A 21,242-nucleotide genomic window follows, 5' to 3' on the forward strand; every position below is an offset into this window, starting at 1 on the left:
TGCACACGTCGTCGGATGCATCAGTACCATTTTGACCAGAAGGGTTGGTCCCACATAAGGGCTGCTTCATGTTGTCAAAATTGTGAAAAAAAAAAGTGTGGCCTTTACATGAGTCTATACGGTATCTGTTTTCAATTTATTGTGACTGTCCATCATGAGGAGAATGTACTGAAGGACATGTAAAGGGGGCCATTTTCTTCACAAACATGAATGTCATTATATCAAGCCTTATTGCTACAAGATATCACTAGACTTCGTTCTCAGTCATGACATCACAATAAATTCCATTAATTCACATTTCGTAAGGTATGGCAACGCTATTTTTTGTTGGTTGTGATGAGGGATTTGGAAGAACAAGTAAATGTGAAGTTTTGTATCTAACTAGGAGAAAGGTCAGTTGGGGCAGCTAAACAGCTTAACATAGTAGTTGTTGAACCGGTTCAAGACCAGAATGTCTGTGGTAGGGGTGAATGCTGCAGACGTCCAACTGGCATGACAGGTGCAAGTGCAGTGAGAGCTTGCAAAAAAAACTCACAAACATTGCTGCTTAGCCATCCACAAACTGTCTGGAGGGCTTGACTTTTTATGGGGAACTTACCACAGAATTTTGATAGATGTAAAAGGAATGTGCTGGACCTAGAAAAATTTATGCCCAGCCTCCTCACCACTGAATGAAATGAGGATCTATGCTAGTTTGCACAAATAAAATGAACAAAGTAGTGTGCTTGCACACATAAGCACATGCATGCATGTAAGTCATCATAGTAAGCATGAAACATCTCTATCATACCATTACAAAAGTGCATGATGTGAAAGAAAACCATTATCCTTACTAAAAGAAACGTCCAGGTTAGCTCTTTACTAATAGCAGAGGTACTCTTTAATAGTGGAGCAGTGCAACATTCTCTCTTCAGGTTGGGCAGATTCTGGGAACTTTTGAATTGCCCCTCTTAGTCCTGCACTGTTTTGCTTCTGTAAACAATTCTTAGTACTTCACGATTCCTTTGAAATCTCTTGTTCTAATAATACGCTGTTTACAATTACACAACTGTTGCATTTTATTGTGTTCTTAGGTAGTTAATATGTAATAGTGTGTGTGTGTGTGTGTGTAGTGTGCAGTCAACGTCAGATTTTTCGGACTCCCTAGGGGCCACGAAGATGTCAGAAAAATTGGGCAATCTGAGAAAAATAATGCATGCCTTTTACCCCCCCCCCCCCCACTGTGTAAGGAACACGGGGAGGGGGACGCCATCTGTGTTCCTTACAACATCTGTGTAAGGAACACAGATGGCGCTCTTACACACTTCTCGGGGCCAAGTTTATAGATGCGATGGGATTCAATGAACTCTCTTTCTTACTGAGTCTTAGCCTTCCCCAAGATTGAAATGTCACTGAAGATGGGATTACAACCGCACTCCTTACAATGCAGCGGAAGATTACCTCCTGTGCCTGTGGGTATTAGATTCGCATGCTCACGCATCCGATCATTCACACAGGGACCGGTTTGTCCTATGTAATTTCTACCACATTTCAAAGGAATACTGTGCACTACACATCTTTCGCACGTGCGGTGCTTCGTGACATGCTTGGTATTGCACGTACTCTTTTGCAAACTGTGTTGCGAGACCCTCGTGCAAAGTTTTGCAAGCTTACAAGGCGCAGAACAAACAATCTGACGTTGTTTCTTGCCGCAACCTTTTTCAATCTGTGTGAAATGCCATGTAGATACGGCATAACCACGAAGTTCTTAAGTTATTTTTTATTTTGTCTCGCACTTTGCGTTCCCCTCTGTTTTTCATTTTCAAACGTTTGTACACAGATTCAGCCACTGCAGTGATCAAAGTCTTTGGATAGCCTGTCGCTAACATCTCCTCTCTTGCTGGGCGGCAATGTCTTGCATTTGATGCGTACAACTCTTTTCCACCGCATTTGACAAGCAGAAAAAGCCTATGACACGCTTGACCAGTTTCGAGGGAGCGGATTGGTACGGTAGCAACGTCTTTTTAGTTCTTGGATTATAAGCCCAGCAAATGTGACCTTGAGTATGAAAGGTTAAGAGTCAAATCTAAAAACCTGATGGAATTTTCTTGTTGTACTTCGTGGGTCAAACTAAGATGTTGAGAGCAATGCTGAAAAACTGATAAGATACTCCAAACGATGTCAGTGAGACAATCACTTCGTCTGATATTTAAGAGAACAAGAAAATCGTCAACATACCTAAACACACGGGCAGCACGGTAATCTGTAATGGCGTCTGAAAGACATTTGTCAAATTTCGCTAAGAAAATACTGCACAGTACCGGTGCAACACTTGACCCTATACATATACCATTCTTCTGTAAAAACGCCTTGCCATCGAATTTAAGAAAAGTTGCTGACAAGTAAAAAGATAACAGTTTCATAAAACTCTCAGTTGAGAGGCTGCAACTACCTTGAAAAGAAGTCTCTCCAATAGCTTCCCGCACTGCCACAAAAAGTTCTTCATGTGGAATAGAATAATACAGTTCTTCAATGTCCACAGAAAAGGCCGTGTTCGCTGTTAGCACTCCCGATCTCAAGGCGTCGATCATTACGTTTGAACTGTCAATGCTGAAAGGGTCCTCAGTAGCAAGTGCTTTCAAGGAACGTTGCAAGAACCTTCCAACAGGCTTCTGTTGGAACAGGCTTCACAAACTTGGCCCCGAGAAGTGTGTAAGCATGCCATCTGTGTTCCTTACCAGGAAAGAGCTTTTATTTCTTGATAAGTGTAGACATGTAAAGATAAGGTGTTGACCATGTTTTTGTTATGTTGTCCCTTGCGCATGTTCAGTATGGACTTGGGGGACGTAGTTTTCATGAACGAAGTGCAGTTGTTAGTCCTGCCACCTTCCTGTCACTTTATCTATGTCTGCTTCTTGATTTTTTCTACTTTCAAGTTTGCTGGCATTCTCCTAGTATAACCATGTACCAACTAGCCCAACAAGCCTCTCCCGTGAACATATTGTGTCCCGGGATAATTGCTGCTCCTCACTCTTAGCATGCTTCACCCCAGTACGTGGTGTATGCTTCATTGCGTTGCAATGTGTGTTGAGGCGAAGCTGACTTTTGGGAACCACCAATATTCAATGTGTGCGCGCGCACACGCACACACACAAACACACGCACACACACACTTTTTTCATCCACTTTCATTTACATTGATTTATCATTTCTTTAATTCAATTAAGAACTGCAGATACTTTTCCCTATGCTGTCCTTCGTATCATTGTTTGTTGGCTACTTATGATATGACTAATAAAAATCGGGCCCCTCGGTTTCCTTTCTTCTCCTTCATTACATGGCAAGGGTCTCGAATCCGGCAGCTTTGATGCCTTCAGGTTGCATGTGCAGGTTATTTGACCAGTTGCCTTAACCCAAGAAGTTCATGTAGATGTGACGCCTGCGACAGAAAGGATGTTTCACATCCGCCGCCAAGGCTTGTGAGTGGTGGTGCTGGCTACCACTCCCGGGGTTAATTTTAGTGGAAAAAGTACCCCAGAAAGTGGATAGGAAAATTGCACCACAGTAGCTGAATTGGTAAGAGCATCACACGTAATGCAAAGAAGTGGGTTGGTATCCACCTGTGGCCAGTTTTCTTCACCCATTTCAATATCCATTTATTTATAATTGCTTTAATTCAATTAAGAACTGCAGATAATTTCCCCCATGCTGTCCTTCGTATCATTGTATGTTGGCTTATGATATGACTAATAAAAAGTGGGCCCCTTGGTTTCCTTCTTTCTTATTCATATCTATATGTGTGTGATTGATAACACTTCTAAATGAGGTTCTGTGTAACTTGAGCCACTGTAAAGAGATTTCATATAATCAGTTGCATGTTGCCATCTGGCTTCTTACATACATAATGATAGTTTTATTGGCTGAACATGGCTCAGTTGGTTGACAAGAAGAGGAACCCTTCTGCCAAATCCTTTGTTGGGCAGAAATTATATGTATTGATAGTTATAGCTACATGCAAGGGCAGTTTGGGATTCACTGCTTCTTTATGAACAGAGGAAATTGCCAGTGATGAGCTTGTGCCTTGGTGTGAAAAATGGTTTTTAGTGCCAATTTGGTGTTTATGTATGTTTTATTGACATCAGAAAAACTCATAGGAGGTTGTTTTGATTTCCCTTGCTTTTTTGTAACTTGCCAGTTGTACAGAATGCAGTGTCATTGCATATGTAACAAGCTTCCCATAAGTTTAATCACTCCCTGCTCTTTCTTTCTCTCCTTTTTTTCAGATAAAAGAGTTTGGAAAGGAAGTAAAGGCTTTGAAAGAAAAATCACTGAGCACAGTCATTGAGTCTGCCGGCAGTGATTCCGGCTTGATGGAAATGAAGAAGCTAGGCATCGACTTGGAGAACACTGCTGAGTGTTTGAAGAGTGACATGGAGGTTTGATTTCCCATTGCCTGCCTTTCTTGAAATTGTATTGTGTTTACCCGTTTCAGATGCTGATCATAATACAGTTAAAGGGGCCATAGCACTTCTGTCACCGGGACCCGGTAGAATGACAGGACATCCAACAGAACAGGACATGATGGATGACAACAGGACAGGATAGTGCACATCCTGTTGTTCTTCCTTAAACGCTTCATTTGAGTGCTATGATCCCTATAACTGAATCAAATCAACTAGCCCAAAAGTCGGCATTGCTAATCATAACTTGCAGAGAAAAAAAAGTTTTTTTTACAATAAACTGTTAAGTTGGCCTCAGTAAAATGATATAGGTCAGTGAAAACAAGGGCAGGGTGTGCACAGGTCCTTGAAACTCTTGAAAAGCCCTTGAAAATGAAAAGTATGTTTTCAAGGCCTTTGAAAGTCCTGGAATTCGTTCTTGTTCTTGAAAGCCCTTGTATTTCTTGAGTAATACAGTAAGACTGATTATGCAACTTGCTTCTTATGGTGGATTAGCGTGGACCTGGAAAACTTTCCATTTTAGGAACAATGGTAAAATAAAAATAACGAAAAAAAATTTTCTTTAAAGTTGTGAGTCATTGCATCCATCTTCATGCCACACACCTTTGCCACACCCGTCTTTGTGCTGCACACCGCACATGGCACGCCTTCATCGCACCTTCTCATGTCTCTGTCCCATCTCCCTACAACACCTTCCCTGTCAGCACTGCTGACTCGTGTTTCGGAGGGGTGGAAGGAAGACAAGAAAGATGGGCAATGTGGCGAAATTCTGCTGCATTGGGTGCGTGGCACAAAGGCGGGTGCAGTGGCTTGTTTTTTTTTCTTTCTCTGTTTTTTTAAAGTGGGTTTTGTTTTCCTTGTTCTTTCGTCACAACCACCCAGTAGCCAGATGCAATTGTTATTGATCCTCTTCGTGGCGATCCCGTGGGGGCTACCATATTTGATCACGTAGTGACGAGTGCATTGCTTGCCTCAACTGCCTCCATTGTCTCCGCATTAGAATGGGTGTGTATGACGCCGGTGCAGCTTAGCAAACCTCTGTTTCAGGAGATATCGTAGATGGTGACTAGGTGAACAACACGAAGCTTTGGCCACAGCTTCAGAGAATGGGCAGTTTAGAAGAAGCAATGTCCAAAGGGTGCGAGCAGCGTATATGGTGCTTGTTTTAAAAGTGAGGCTGAATATGTATTCCAAGCTGTCCAAACATTCCACTCCTGAATGGAATCAGGATTAGTGCGTTTTGCTCTTCATTCTTTATTTGGCAAATATTTTGAAGCAGCGGCTTGTCACATTTCTAACTCTGTAAATTTTCTTGGTGCAGTCACTATCTGATTATTTCTGCCTAATCGCTTGTGGGTGTGTTCAATTTTGATAGATTTGTTCTTGCTGCGCACAAGGCTTGAAACATGGCCGTTTTGTACATTGTAATACCTTGTAACAAAGATGTATTATCGCTAGTAACTCGCTTATTCTTGTGGACCGTCACAAAACATTCAGCTTCGACCATCCGTGCACTATCGGTATAGTCCGTCATTTATTGTGCATATAGAGAGAGAGAAGGAGAGACGGTATTGTGCGTATAGGGTGCACATATATTCAGGTGTGTGCCCGTTCAGTTTTTGACACGTTAGAGTGGGCGGAGGATTCCGTGTCAGTTAGGGTACATGTGTGTAGACACTCTGTGCAAAATGTACTATGACAAGAAGCAGTGCTATTCCTGTAACAGTGCTATTCCTGTACGGTGGTACAAGCATGCGACGTAGCCCATTCCATGTCAGGAGTTCCAAGTATTGCTCACTTACAAAGGTGAGTCAATTATCAGACACAATGACATCTGGCAGTCCATGCTGCGCAAATGCTGTACGCAATGCTGTGATGACAGCATCCGCTGATGTTGATGCCACTGGACAGACTTTGACCCATTTTGAATAGGTGTCAATAATGACGAGAAATGTATGTCCTGTTAAGAACGGCCAGCTGCAGTGCAAGTTTGCCAGCCATTTACGCCAGCGATGGTAACCTCATTTTGGAACGCCGCCGCCAACATCTAGCCTCGTCGCTGTTGCGAGGGAAGGAGTTTGACGAAGCAGGCTTTGTGCTGAAACCGCCACCGTTGCGCTCTAGCCTTGTCGCCGTTACGAGTGAAGGAGTTCGACGAAGCAGGCTTTGTGCACGGCACGACAGCGCCGCCCTGTTCTGCTGTGAGTGGGGGAGTTGCCGCGGGAACGTCGACAGGGGCTCCTTCCCGCGTTCCGACCAAGACTCAAGACAATGTGCTACCCGAAACGGCTCAGAGTTCTACGAAGCCCCTCTGACATCGGCTCTGGACCATTACACCTGTGTGTATGTGCGGCACGTGTATGTGAGTCCTCATCCTCCTCCAACAGCCCTAATCCTCCTCCAAAAGGGCTGGTCTATGGTGACGTGGAACGGTGACTGGACGAACGTTTCCAGCCGCTTGGAATCAAGGGGGGACCAAGTGCTTATAAGCAGCGATTGTCGGCGGCTGCTAGTGCGTGCTCGTTGTCGTGAGCTGCGTGCTCGTTGTCGTGCTAGAAATGTACTAGTGAGCTGTGTGCTCGTCGTCGTGCTCGAAATGTACTAGTGAGCTGTGTGCTCGTAAGCTGTTTGCTGTATGCATTGTCTTGCGTGCTCCATTTGGGAGTCACGCTAGACCGTCGATGTATGTCTTGTCTAAGATGTAAATAATGTAAATAAATCCTGTTCACCGAGTTCCTCTCTACGACCGTCAACTCCTTCAAATGGTGGCAGCGGCGAGATTGTCCGACGACTCCTACATCTGGTTGACAGCGGTGGGATCGTCCGACAACTCTGACAGTCCCAAGAACGGGCCCCCGAAGTCAACGTGAAGCCTTGACCAAGGCCTCTGTGCCAGAGGCCAGGGTGTGTGCTGAATGCGTTGAGGTGTACGCTGGTAAGCTTGGCATGTAGCACAACCCTTTACGCTCTTGACGATGTCACCATCAATTTTCGGCCACCAGACATGGCTTCTGGCAGTCGACTTGCTTTTCTCAATGCCAGGATGCCCAGCATGAAGAAGATTCAGGACTTTGCTTTGCAGAGATTTTGGGATAACAACTCTGGAATCGTACAGCAAGCAGCCTTCATGGAGGCTGGGTTCACTGCTCCTTGCTGTGAAGGAATTGCTCTCTGGTCTGACTGGAAGCCCTTCTCCTCGCAGGAGAGCAAGAACTATGTGACTCAGGAGTCTATCATTTCTTGTAGCCAGTGCTTCAATGGCTGGTGACAAGAGTCTCAGGCATGCTTGTCCAAGCATGAAGATTTCAGCAGGTGCAGGCTGTTAGATACGGGACCTTTTCCTTGCATCCTTCGAGTTCACCAGACCACATTGAACCGCCGTCGCACCTAATTAAGCTGCGCATAAGTGCATCTACCATGTTCCCGAGGCGCAGCACGTCTAGAAAAGTTAGCGTCCTCCACCTCGTGCATCGCATGTGGAGCTGTTGTCCCACTGCTTGACTCTTCCCGAAAGTGTAGCGGGAGCCTGGCACGATTCCAGGTAAGCTGAGTCCTGAGCAAAACTGCTTTGCGGCTCTGAAAGGTCACTCCAGAACGACGGCTGTAAGTCACCGTGAAACCCTCGGAACCCCCATCCGCCTATCGTGACGGCGCTTACAAACCCGAAGGGAACAACAGCTGTAATTCACCGTGAAGCCCTGGGAGCAACCACCCCATTTGCCTATTGTGACGGCAGTTGCAGACCAGAAGGGCACTACCGGGGGCAAGTCATCTCTCGGACAGTGAAGCCCATGGAGCGAACCCCTGAGCCGAATGTGACTGCACTCGCACGGGCGCCTACCATTGGCCGAAAATGGCGACACCTGAGCGGGCTCGACGATTGGCCGAACAGGATGTGACCTCGAGACACCGAAGGGATTAAAAGCCAGAGCCTGGGAGCAGCAAGAGAGCATTCCTTCATTCATCTCTTTCGGGCTTCTTGCCACGGGCCGCAGTGTCCGACTTGCTGCCGGCCATCAATGACTTATTTACTGTTAATTTCTTTGCATTTCACTGTTAATTTCATTGTATTTTTTTGTCTTTTTGCTGTAAATAATGTAAATAAATCTCCAGTTTTCATCTCAAAGTCCTCCTCAAGCTCGGCCAACTCCCGCACTCAACGGCAAGGTCCAATATTTGGTTGACAGCGGTGGGTTTGTCCTCCAGATCCAACAATTCAGATCAACGCTGTGTGTTGGCAGGGGTAACCTGTTGAGGGCATTGGCATGACCCAAGTTCGGACCAGGCTTGTACTTGAGCTTGTACTTGTAAGCAGAAAGTTTCAGCGCCCATCTGACTAGTCTTGGTGAAGCTTGCTTAAGAATGGGCCTATGAGCACTCAAGAATCCCAGTAGTGGTTTATAATCCATGTAAGCAATGAAAGGAATGCCCCACAAGTACTGGTGGAACTTTTCAATGCCGAATACAAAGGCTAGTGCCTCTTTTAATTTGGCTATAGTTTTGCTCTGCACGAGACAAACTTCTGGATGCAAAGGCAATGGGCAGTTCTCAACCATCAGCTTCTCGATGTGCCAAAACGGCACCAATCTCATATGGAGAAGCATCAGAACTGAGACACAGTGGTTTCTCTGGATCAAAATGTACTTAGACAGGAGCTGATGTTACCAACTGCTTCACTGTAGTGAATGCATCTTCTTGCTCATTTCCCCACACCCATTTTTTCTCATTCAGGTGAAGCGAATGCAGAGGGCGGACGCTTCCAAAAATGTTTGGAAGGAAATGCCTGTAGAAATTCACAAGCCCAAAAAAGCTTTGGAGTTTTTTGACGTCACAGGGTGCAGGTGCATGAAGGATTGCAGAGACGTTGCTCAAGCTTGGAGATAGCTCACCTTTGCTTGCTTATGATGGGCCCTAGGTAGTCCACCTGTGGCAAAAAAATTGACACTTGTCGAAATTTAACTTGAGTCCAACATCACGAAGTTTAGAGAGAACAACACTAAGGTTGCGAAGGTGCCCTGAATCATTCAGACCAGTTACAAGAATGTCCTAAAAATATACTGCAATATGCGGCAGTCCTCGAAGAAGGTTCTCCATTTCTCTTTGAAATTGTCACGTGGTAGTGACGGTGAAGAAGGCAGCAAAACTGTGAATGATACAACTAGTGTTTTATTGGGCGAACCTGTGCCCTCAAAATCAAGTTGCACTCAAAGAAAAGCGATAACAGCGAACACAGTCGGCGATCGTCTGATCAGCGGGTCAAGCGTGTTGACTTTTATACATCAGTCATCGAAGGTTCCAGAGTAATCGCTGGTGCTCGCGTGTCTTCCAGAAAGTTCTACACCATTCACGTGGCAGGATGAAATCATATTGCACCAGGTTCGGTGACAACAGGCAGCAGATAGAACTATTGATAACGTTCGAGAAACTTCCAATACATGCAGGCGCGTCCTGCGCTGTGCGATAACATTTGTTAGGAGGTGAAACGAGGTCACTTGATGAAGATGAACAAGCACACGTATCTATACCCCCTTCTTAAAAAGCATCGTCACGATGCTGCAAACATAAGAGACCGAAACACAAAAGGACGCTTATTAAACAATACTAACAAAGAAACAAAGTCGTAAGTAAGTAACACAGCCCATAAATAGAAGGTCCAGAGTTATGCCCAAAGTCGAAGGCCCAAAGTTCGTTAGCACTGGTAGAACAGCTTAAGTCGCACCACATGGACTATTTCAGGTCGTGCATGGTGCCGCTGTGATAGCGAAATGCCATCTGGTACGACCTCATAGTCGAGTGCGCCAATGTGTCTGATGATCTTGTAGGGTCCGAAATAGCGGCGTAAAAGCTTCTCGCTAAGTCCTCGGCATATTGGGGTGCAAACCCAAACACGATCGCCGGTCTGATACTCGATGTAGCGTTGTTGAAGATTGTAGTGTCAGCTGTCGGTCCTCTGCTGGTTCTTGATCCGCAGGCGGGCAAGCTGTCGGGCTTCTTCGGCGCGCTGGAGATAGGTGGCAACGTCAAGATTCTCTTCTTCGGCGACATGCGGCAGCATGGCGTTGAGCATAGTCGTCAGGCTCCTGCTGTAAATCAGTATGAACGGCATGATCTGTGTTGTTCCTTACACCGCTATATTGTAAGCGAAGGTTACATACGGTAGGACGGTGTCCCAGGTCTTGTCTTCGATGTCGACGTACATTGCTAGCATGTCGGCTAGGGTTTTATTCAGGCGTTCCGTAAGACCATTCGCCTGCGGGTGGTAGGCAGTGTCCTCCTATGGCTTGTCTGGCTGTATTGCAGAATGGTTTGGGTGAGCTCCGCTATAAAGGCTGTTCCTCTGTTGGTGATGAGGACTTCTGAGGCACCATGTCGCAGCAGGATGTTCTCGACGAAGAATTTCGCCACTTTGGCTGCGCTGCCTTTCGGCAGAGCTTTCATTTCCGCGAAGCGGGTGAGGTAGTCTGTCGCCACGACGATCCACTTATTTCTGGTTGTTGACATTGCAAAGGGCCCCAACAAGTCCATCCCAATCTGCTGAAATGGTCGGCAAGGAGGCCTGATTGGCTGTAGTAATTCCGCTGGCCTTGTCGGTGGTGTCTTGCGTTGCTGACAGTCTCGGCATGTCTTGACGTAACGGGCGATGTCGGTGGTCAGGCGCGGCCAGTAATAGTTTTCCTGTGTCTTCGATAGCGTCCGGGAGAATATGAGGTTCCCAGCAGTCGGATGGTCATGTAGGGCATGCAGTACTTCTGGATGCAGCACTGAGGGAACAAGAAGTTAGTTGGCACAGACTGGGGAGAAGATCTTTAAGAGTAGGTTGTTTTGAAGCGGGAACGAAGACAATCCTCGCTTAAATGCCCTAGGGACAACGTCGGTGTGCCCTTCCAAATGGTTGATGATGCTTTTTAGCTCCGGGACTGCTTGTAGCTGTTCAGCGAAGTGTTCTGCGCATATTATTCCAAGGAAGGTGTCGCCGTCCTGGTTATCTTGCGGCGGTGGGTCAATGGGGGTAATCGGCATCGTAGTGTTTTTGTCCGGACTTGTAGGTTACAGTGATGGCACATTCTTGCAGTCTGAGGCTCCACCGTGGTAGCCGTCCTGAAGGGTCCTTTGAATTCACTACCCAACACAATGCGTGATGGTCCTTGACGACTTTGAATGGCCTGCCATATAGGTAAGGGCGAAATTTTGCTCTAGCCCAAACGATGGCGACGCATTCCTTTTCGGTCATAGAATAATTGCCTTCCACTTTTGAGAGCGACCAGCTAACGTAAGCTATCACCACTTCAAGTCCGTCTTTCCTCTGGACTAGGATGGCACCGAGGTCTAAGCTACTGGCATCAGCGTGGATTTCTGTATCGGCTTTGTCATTGAAGTACGCAAGTACTGGTGGCGACTGCATACATCGTTTGAGTTCGTGAAATGCGTCGGCCTGCGGCATTTCCCGCTTGAACTCGACATCAGAGTTAGTTAGATGTGTCAGCGGCTCAGCGATACATGAAATGTCCTTGACAAAGCGCCTGTAGTAGGCACACGTGCCAAGGAAGCTACGCACTGCCTTCTTGTCGATGGGCTGCTGGAACTTTGTGATGGCAGCTGTCCTATGCCCATAACTAACCCCCCTACTATCCCCACCCTTTTTGAGCGATGGGCGATCATCGATGGGCGATGGGCCCTGGAAGCATATAGAACCCGTGAAGAGGGAGCCACCCCATCAGGCGCTTAATGCACTCCATTTCATAATGGCTCAATAAAGTTGCTTTCTCTCTCTCTCTCTCTTTAGAGCACTAGGCTGTGAGTGCGCTGCTTCCATAAGGATTTGGAGAAGCTGTGCGGCTGTGTTGTGCAGCCGTGTTTGCTCCAGGCCAAGTGCGGCGGTCTGAGAGGGGCCAACCTGCACCTGATCTCCCAAATGCATGCCTGACCCTGAGGGGCCAGTAAACGGCATAGAGGAGAGCTGGGTTGCCACTCCGACAGGTGCATGTGGCATCACACGACTGACAAACGGATGGACGGCGGAGCGGGGAGGCTCACGCGCGTCGAAAATGTCACCTAGCTGCGCATGAAGCAAACGGTAGTCGGAAAGCACAGCGACATTGCCTACGAGCTGCGCTTGGGACAAGGAGAGGCCAGCAAGCGGTTTTGCACCAACAGTGAGGCAAGGAGGCTCCGCTGTGGCGCACTGGACATTGAACTGTGCTCGGGACAAAGAGGGGCCAGCGAGCGAGCTCACGCCTACGGCAGAACGGGTAGTCTGCTCCGCGGCGAATCCATCCGAGAAAGGCGCTCGGGGCCTTTCTCCTAGAGCTTAGTGAGCGAGTTTGTGCCAGCACCTAAGCGGGGCGGCTCCGATACGGCACTTGGGGTACCCAACTGTGCTCGGGACGAAAAGGGGCCAGCAAGCAGCAACAGCATGTCGGACGGGCTTGTAGGCACCTGCTCCGTGCGCGTCTCAAACAGTTGAGGAAACCCAAAAGTGGCAAGGCTTGGACTAGGGTACACATCCGAGCAGTCAACATCACCAAGGGGCTGTTCAAAGAAGGGATCACTCCCGGTGGCCGAACGCAGAGGGTCACCGAGGTGAAAATACCTCATGCTGTCGGTGTCGTCCGCTTTAAAGGACATTAAGTCTGTAGCCAGGGTATCAAGCACGAACAAGGGCCGTGAAGGGGCCTGCTCTGATGCCATGCCCAAACCAAGCGAGTTGGGCGTCAGTTATGTGGAGATAAGTTTGCAGAAGGCTCACCCTACGAGCGACAGTCAGGAAAGGGCACAACGCTCCTCCACTCTGCAACGTACAAAGGCGCTACGGCAGGGTTAGGGTTCGCCGACTCTCCGACACGGCGCAGAGAAGGCTCCAGAGTCAGATTGCCAACAAACGCAGGTTTATTCACCCGAGATACAGCACAGTGCGACAGTCATGGTGCTTATGGGCAAAGGCTCACCGCAAGACCGATTGATTACGCACGCACGCTGCACTAGGGCTGTCCGGTAAGTGGTCCACCTAGCGCACAAGCGAGGAGTCGCAGGAGCAAAGGTCCCATGTAGCGAACTCGTTGTGGGCCTGTGAGCATCTGCCGCGGCGATGAAGTGCTCAGCGGAAGGGAGCTCGGGTGGAGAGGGCGCTTGGAGGCCGCCACTCAAGAGGCCAATCAGGGCGCGTCCCGGTGACACTTGCTCATGCGGTGACTCGAGCTGAGGAAAGAGAAGCACGGTTTGCACAGGAAGTTAGCTCCAGCGTAGTAGCCATGTCCGCCATGTTGCTGTTACGGCGGCGGTTCCCGGAGATCGAGCTAAGCACAACGCACGAGCTGGGGGACGAGGTGCGGGGAGGCACTTCGATCCCCACATTGGTGAGGTGGTTCCTCCACTTTCCAAGTGCCGTACAGCCACTCTGAAGCATTTCGTTGACTCTGCACCAAACCGCAACTTTGGCCGCCAGTTCCCGACCAGACAGTGCTGGTTAGGCCGAGCCAGTGGGGGTGTTGGGCAGCATGCCGTCGTGGAAAGCTTGCCCTTATTGTATGTTCGTACCTGTAGACAAATAGCTGGAGATCTGGCTTGAGGTGACGAACACAGACTGTGCTGACGGCAGTGCGTGTGAAGCGAGGTTTGCGAGTGATCAGCCAGCAGCTACCGCAAATGTGTAGCATTTCGTGTAGCAAGATTTGTGTAGCACTGAATTATACCGCTAGTCATGTGGCCTTGTGTACAGCGCGCAAAATCGTGCACTGCGCGACGCCATGAGCAGAAGTGCATAGCGCCGAGAAAAAAAAAAAAAAGCGAGGAGAAAAGAATATGAAAGCGGGGCCTGTGACGTATGCGTCACGCGATCCTCGAGGTTCGGTATGGGAGAATGCAGGGAAGGAATTTCGCTTGCGGAGTCTAAACGGGATGAGTGGAGAGAGTGTCTTGCTTGCCAGTGGAGCCCTCCTGCTGAAATCATGGGTTCGCGGCACTGAAATATTTCTGTCTCTGGTATTAATGAGCAGATTTGAAAAATTTTTGCGGCAGAACGCTCCCTAGAGAACATGTAAGAACTTGCAGCGTTTAACCAAAATTTGCTATGGGGCCTAGTGAGGGGTTCTTTAAAAAACTTATTACCTCTTTTCGATTCTGTTTTTCAGTCTTTAAGCCATTTTTTTGCTTACCAATACCATTCAGCTCCAAAATTATATTTATCATTTTGCAATGCATCAATTATTGTTGCATGAGCTGCTGTCATGTTCCAGACCCTTAATGCACACCTAAACAGTTTTAGTTTTGGTTGCTGAAATAGCAGTTAGCATATTTAGTTCTTAACAGGGAGCATGTTTAGATAAGCAGTGGTGTGCCAGCAATTGGCCAATGGCTAGCCCATAGAATTTTCACATCCGTGTGCGGCATGGCTGTGAGCTGTGCTGTAGTACAATTATGTTGCTTATTCAACACATAAGCCATGTAAGGCATGAGTGGGCCACAAGTATTGCATCTCCTGTACAGCTGCTCAATTTGAAAGCTAGGGTTCAGGTAGAAGTGGTTGCATAGGTGTATGTGCTGTCAGCATCAAAGGTCTACAGAGTGCAGGACTTGGGAGAAAACTGCACCTCTCCATAGCTTGTGTTTACTTCTTGCAATGAAGGGACCAGATGGTATTGTTACACACACAGGTGCAATTTCCACCTTTCAGTACATCATTTGAACAGGACGCTGTTCAAATGTGTGGACGCTTTTTTGCCGCTGAAGCCTCACAAATGTTTTCAAATTTGCTTTTTAGAAGCACCAAAAAAAGTCCTCTTAAGGTCCATTTGCACAAGTGTGCACCATGTGCCTGCAAAAGAGAAATTGGGCTGCTCAGAAACATGAATGTTTGCCCGTTATTTTTTTATTTTGAAACAGACTTTTTTTAAAAATGGAACTGCTTATCTGCTTCTGTGACCGAAAGTACAACCACCAGAATAAGGTCTCTATGAAATGGCTATGTTTTTCTATCTTTTTATAAGTTAATAACAGGATTTTCCCCTGCTTTTACAGAAGACTCATGCAGATGTGCATGCCCTACGGAGCCTGGTGTTTGAGACCTTTGCACTGTTGGAAGAGGCTCGTACAAGGTACTTGCGAAACTGTGATCCCCAGTATGCGGGACTTCTTAGTGATCGAGGCCTGGACCCTGTCTCAGCCAGCCGATTGTCGGAGGCTCGGCGCCTGCAGCACTATGTTGAAGAACAGCTGCAGGAAGTACATGCGCGCCTTGATCTAGATTGGAAGGAGCAGGTTGCCCATCGCTACAACATGTAAGTCCTTTCTGCTACTCGTAAGAGTACCACGTAAAACAGCTTTCCGGTTTTGATAGACCACACTGTAGTTGTGCACTGTTCAGAGTAATGATAAATTAATCTTTGTGAAGAAAATGTTACAACCCAAATAAGCTACAAAGTATGCTAATAGTTTGTAAACAGTTATATACAGGTAATCCCAATTATAACGACGCCATATTATGTGAACTTTCAGTTACGATGAACAGTTTATTCACACCCATAAAGTTCTGCAAGGATTCTGAGAGAGCAGTCCACTTATAACGACCCGGTGAGCCTGCTTAGTTCAATTACAACGAACGGATTGAACTGATTGTACAGCTAGGTGTGGCCATGTCTTGGTGAGCTGAGGGAAACCAGGGATGTCACATGGTAAGGCGCAGTCAATCAGCGCATTATTTTTATCTTTATCCCATTTTTTTTCCCTTTCTGGCTGATAGATGTGTCCTCACAGCAGTTGCATCACATTGGCAATTATGGTTGGGCTGCATGTAGCAAAGACAAGGATCTCAATCACTCTGAAGCAAAAAGCAAGGGCTACAGTAAGCGATAACGGCAAAGTTACGAAGAAGTTAACATTGTGCCCATAATGTTGAAGATCCCCTCTTAAATATTTTGTGAGCGCCAATATGTCAAATGTTCCCATCCATGGTCCTCTGATGCTTGCTAAAGTCAAGGATATTTGTCTCTCTTATGGGATACTGCAAGAATAAGCTACTTTCGGAAAGCTGGCATTTCCTTCTGCTCGATCTCTACGAAAACCTAGTGCGGGACACCAGCTCAGCCTTGTGGACATTGCTAATGAGGAAAATTAGTGTAACACAAAAAAAATGCACACAAGAAGGGAAACCAAAACAAACATTATTCAACTGTTTAATTGCAGGAATGGTTTCGCATACGCAGTAGAACCTCGCTCGTACTTTTTGGAAAAAGATTCTACAAAAATATGTTAACCAGGAAAATGTACGATCTGAAGTCACTAAAAAAAATTTGGCAGGCTCAACTGTACTTGACATGTACGTAATTTGAAGCGTTACGCGAATCTTTGCGTCATGAGACGGCCGAGGTGCGTCACTCTGGAGCCCAAGCAACTCAAGACACATTCAATTGCTTAGTATTTTTAGACCGCATGGGAAACTGAAATGTAATACGAGGTCTACGATGCCGCCAGAGTGAAACACGATGCTCACTTCACTGCCTGCTGCAGGGAACGGTGAAGATCCTAGGTTATCACCTATTAAAGGTGTGGAGTACACTAACAATGGCACTTTACCCCACGCACTGTGAAACAGATAGGTGAAAATGCTTATTGTAATAGGGTTGGCGGTGATAGCTGTGAATTCGGCGTGCAACAAACTGCGAGGAGATTTGCTGGTACTGGAATAGGAAACTGTGTGCATGCTGGCGTTCTGAGTTGAGACGAGCGGGCAAGTATTGCAAGGAAGCTGCTTCGGTGGGTGGTGTTGCGTACTCCAGGGTAGCGTATCGTACTGCTGCCGAGTTGTAGCGACACCTGCTTATTGAAGCTCGACCGACATTACTATTGGGTAGCGTGGTGTTGTCGGCGGGCTGCAGGCATCCGGTAGACCATGGCGACCGGGCAAGGACGAGACGGTTTCTAGTGCGAAACTTGCACGGTTTATTCAGAGGTTGATGAAAGATATTGAGAAGAGAATGAAGTGTTCTAAAAAAGTACGTTTCGGAGCCCCTTAAATAGGCTCTCTACAATCGTGGGAGGGATCTTGCTTCCGTCGGCGTCACGTGACCGGCACAGAGTCTGATTCGTGGAAAGAGGGCCCCTCCTCGTCCGGCTATACTGAGCCTGTTGCAAGGAGGAGGGCGTCCCGCCTCCGGTTATACCAAGCCTCAGGTCCAGGAATTGCAGATGCTTGTCCTTCTCTTTTGGGCGTTGCTGGTTCGCGGAAGTTCTCCTGTAGAGCTTGACAGTTCGAGGAAAGGGTCCCTCTAAAGTCGTACGCACACACACACACAAAAAAAAGAGGCCTGTTAACACTGCCGGGCTTCCGCCAGACTGGCAGACACTCGAGATGACCATGGCGAATTAGGAAGTCACGCTTCATTTTGACGAGGCATGGTGGGTGAAAGTCCTTTCTGCTCGAGGTGTTAGACGCCAGCCGTAACAGTGGCTACTGTTCTCAATCTCACGCGCTTTGAGTTTTTTATTTACAAGGAATCTTGCAACCAGACAACATATCATATGATTGCAGTTTGGAAATGTACTGATGGTTGGTGTCAAAAGATATTGTTTTCCAGGAACGTATGAACTGGCTATAAAGAAGTGTAACTCTATTTGGTTATTTTTTTTTCCTCTATTGCGGACGTTGGTACCGGGAATCGTACGGAATAAAGTGGTATCAACAATGCTCTACTGTATATCGCCTTGTCACACACACAATAAAATAATGCAGAAACATCAGACAGAACACATGTGCGTCAAAGATGGTTGCGCAAGAAGTCAGACTCTGAGTTAAGTAGTGCAGTTGACAGCTCACTTATGCAACAATCTCTGTTCTTTTTAACAAAAAAAAAAAAAGTCTTCCAAAGCAAGTCTAGAAGGAACTTTATGGCATTACCGTACACATATGGTGGCCCACATTACTGCGTGTGGTTGTGAGGCTCATTTCTTGGAGAGTACCATTCTGCGCAGAAGTGGTAACACTTTTTTTATACTTGCTTTGGAAGCCTTTTTTATCAAAAATAACAAAGATGGTTGTATAAGTGAGCCGTCAATTGCACTACATAACTAGAGATTTGTTGCGCAACTCTCTTTGATATGCACGTGTTCTTCCTATGATGCCTCTGTATTTTTATGCTATGCATGCATGACAAGGTGATCTATATGTGAAACTTTTCTCGCTATTAAACAGTTGTGAGTCGCACTTGACTTTGTCTTTCCTATCTGTGGGTGGCGTCTTTTTGTTCTGCTAATTTTCCTAATCAGCAGTGCAAGACCAAGTAGCTCAACAGTTGTCTGTTGGACATAGATGGTCAATGCATACCTTTCTAACAGCGGGTCAACATGAGAAGACTATGCAAGTTGCGTTTTTTTCTTCCAGAAAGTATTAAGCTTATTTTGTAGAAATCACTGTTATTACCACATATAAACTATTGCCATCTTGTCTGGGGCACTACAACGCTTTCTAATATCAATGTACTGCATAGAATACAGGAAAAGGCTGTACGTTGCATACTCCATGTCCCTTACTTAACACATACTTGTCCTCTATTTGAAAAGCTCAATTTGCTGTCAATACTTAACATTTATCAAAATATGTTCAGTATATCAGTATGATCAGTATTAAAAGAAACGACACCCTAAAACGTATTTCCAACTTAATAGCAAACATAAGTCCAAGGAGTCCTGAAATATGGGAACTACCAAGGCCTAGAACAAATGATACTTATCAAATGCTATGTTTTCGTCTACCCTACCATTTAAACAAGGCAAACATTAACTAATGCTTATTTCTGTGCTAGGATAAACATATATCTAGATGCAAATATGTATATAGACGTATGAATGTTCTTTGAACATGTTCAATTCTTGTATAATAATATTTTTTTGTATTTTGCGTATCGAATCCTTCTGTATATGTTACTGTATGAAATATTTTCATATATTGTGTCGTAATAGAGATGTACATAGTGCTGCATTTGTTTTATTATCTCTTGTGTTTTTTGTTATGTATTTCATGACTAGCTGTATTTATGAGAATTACTCATTGTGTAGACTGTTTTTTTTTAATACTTGCTCATAGTTATCATGATTAATGTTTCGCAGTTATTAGTGTGGAAATCATATTTTTCCAATTACTGTTGTATTTAACCGTGCTAATTCTTTGTTGTATTTGTTGCTGCCTGTAAAACAGGGCCATGGACCACGTCAAGCCTACTGGCTTTTTGTCCACGGTCCTCAGCATCAGTTTTATGTTGAAATAAATTTGATTTGATTTGCAGCTGACTGTAGTGTAAATGTCTCTGAAAAGATCTCTGATGAAGCAGTTTTGGAACGATGCATTAACTTCTTCATATAAAGGGATCCAGTGACGAGTATGACCGGGAAACTACCAATCTCACAAAATGCGCTTCCTGTGGTATCAATAACCTGGGCCTCAAGCAAAATTTTTAATGCTATTGTTACTAGTGGATATAAATTTAAAATAGGTCATTTAATGTGCTACTAGTTGTAAATATGCAACTAGTTTTTTTTTCTACATAATAAAGCAAATATTTTATACAATTATTTATACAATTTTATACAAGTTTTTGGAAAGACTGGCAAGAAGTTTTACAGTGAGCAAATGAAAAGTTATCTGAATGTGTTCCTGAATACTGAAGGAGTGAAATGAGCATTGAATCATGTTTCTGCCTCTATTCTATCCTTGCAGGGGTGTGTCCAGGGAAAGCGGGATTATGGGGTTGAGCTGATGCCGAGTATTCGAACTTTTAAGGCCCCTCGGCGGAGTCAACACATCCCTTTGGCCTCAGCTTCACGTAGACGGCACCCTCGAACTGACCCACAAGGGGGAAATCGGCAGTTACCTTTTCCTGTCCCCCTCTCCAATCTTTGTCTTTCTCTCTGTTTTTGAATCTTTCATGTCCACTCTTTTTTTTCCTTTTACTTCCAATTTTTTAGGATTAACCTTGTGTGGTTAGCCAACCTTGGGTACACTGTATTTGGTTATAGTAGTGCCGTACAGCTGGCGTATGCAGGACCTGTCCTTTCAAGGTCCCGTAGTGTCCCCTCGTTGAGTTCCATGGTGGGGCTGCCGAATCTATTATGTATATCCATGGCAACTTCCTTCCCCCCACTTCTTGATTGCTCTCAGAAGCGAGGGCACACCGAAGACGTCTTTCAATTTTTTGGTAACCGAACACAGAATTTTTCTCGCTTTTACGTAATCCACTCTGATAAACCTGAAAAAACTACAAGAATTACCTCACCCTTCGTCATCTCGAAATCTCTGACTGAAGTTTTCGGTCCTGGTTACAAAGTATCAAAAATGGCAAGCAGTGATCTGTTTCTGGAGCTCCGGGATCAGAAACAACATGAAAAACTGCCCAATCTTGTGTCCTTTGGGGATGTTCCAGTAACAGTGACCCCACACCGTACTATGAATACCTCCTGAGGCGTTATCTCCAATGCTGATCTGATACAGAATTGTCTGAAGCTGAACTCCTAGAGGGTTGGAGTGATCAGAATGTGATCAATGTTAAGCGAATTAAAATGAGGCGTGATGGAAAAAAAATTGATACCAAACACCTAATACTTACATTTGGCTTAAGCATCCTGCCTGACACTATCGAAGCAGGATATGTGAGGATTTGGGTCAGGCCGTATGTCCCAAATCCCCTGTGATCCTTCAAGTGCCAGCATTTCGGCTACAGTTCACACAACTGTGAAGGCCGTCAGACTTGTGCGAAATGTGATGCAAATGAACACCTCTTGGAATCACGTGTAAACTCCCTCCACTGTGTGAACTGTGAT

At 45.9% G+C, this 21,242-nt stretch overlaps 1 protein-coding gene across 7 annotated transcripts in view; it reads left to right on the forward strand.

The window, feature by feature from the left end:
- Positions 1–21,242, forward strand: part of LOC142579570 (uncharacterized) — a 303,963-nt gene that overhangs the window by 100,065 nt on the left and 182,656 nt on the right. For all 7 annotated transcript variants that reach the window (XM_075689924.1, XM_075689954.1, XM_075689963.1 and 4 more), the window contains exons 16-17: positions 4,263–4,415; positions 15,453–15,712. In XM_075689924.1, the coding sequence (XP_075546039.1) occupies positions 4,263–4,415; positions 15,453–15,712 (413 nt within the window). The remainder of the gene's footprint in view (positions 1–4,262; positions 4,416–15,452; positions 15,713–21,242) is intronic.

Source organism: Dermacentor variabilis, chromosome 1, assembly GCF_050947875.1.
Source record: "Dermacentor variabilis isolate Ectoservices chromosome 1, ASM5094787v1, whole genome shotgun sequence".
NCBI lineage: Eukaryota > Metazoa > Arthropoda > Arachnida > Ixodida > Ixodidae > Dermacentor > Dermacentor variabilis.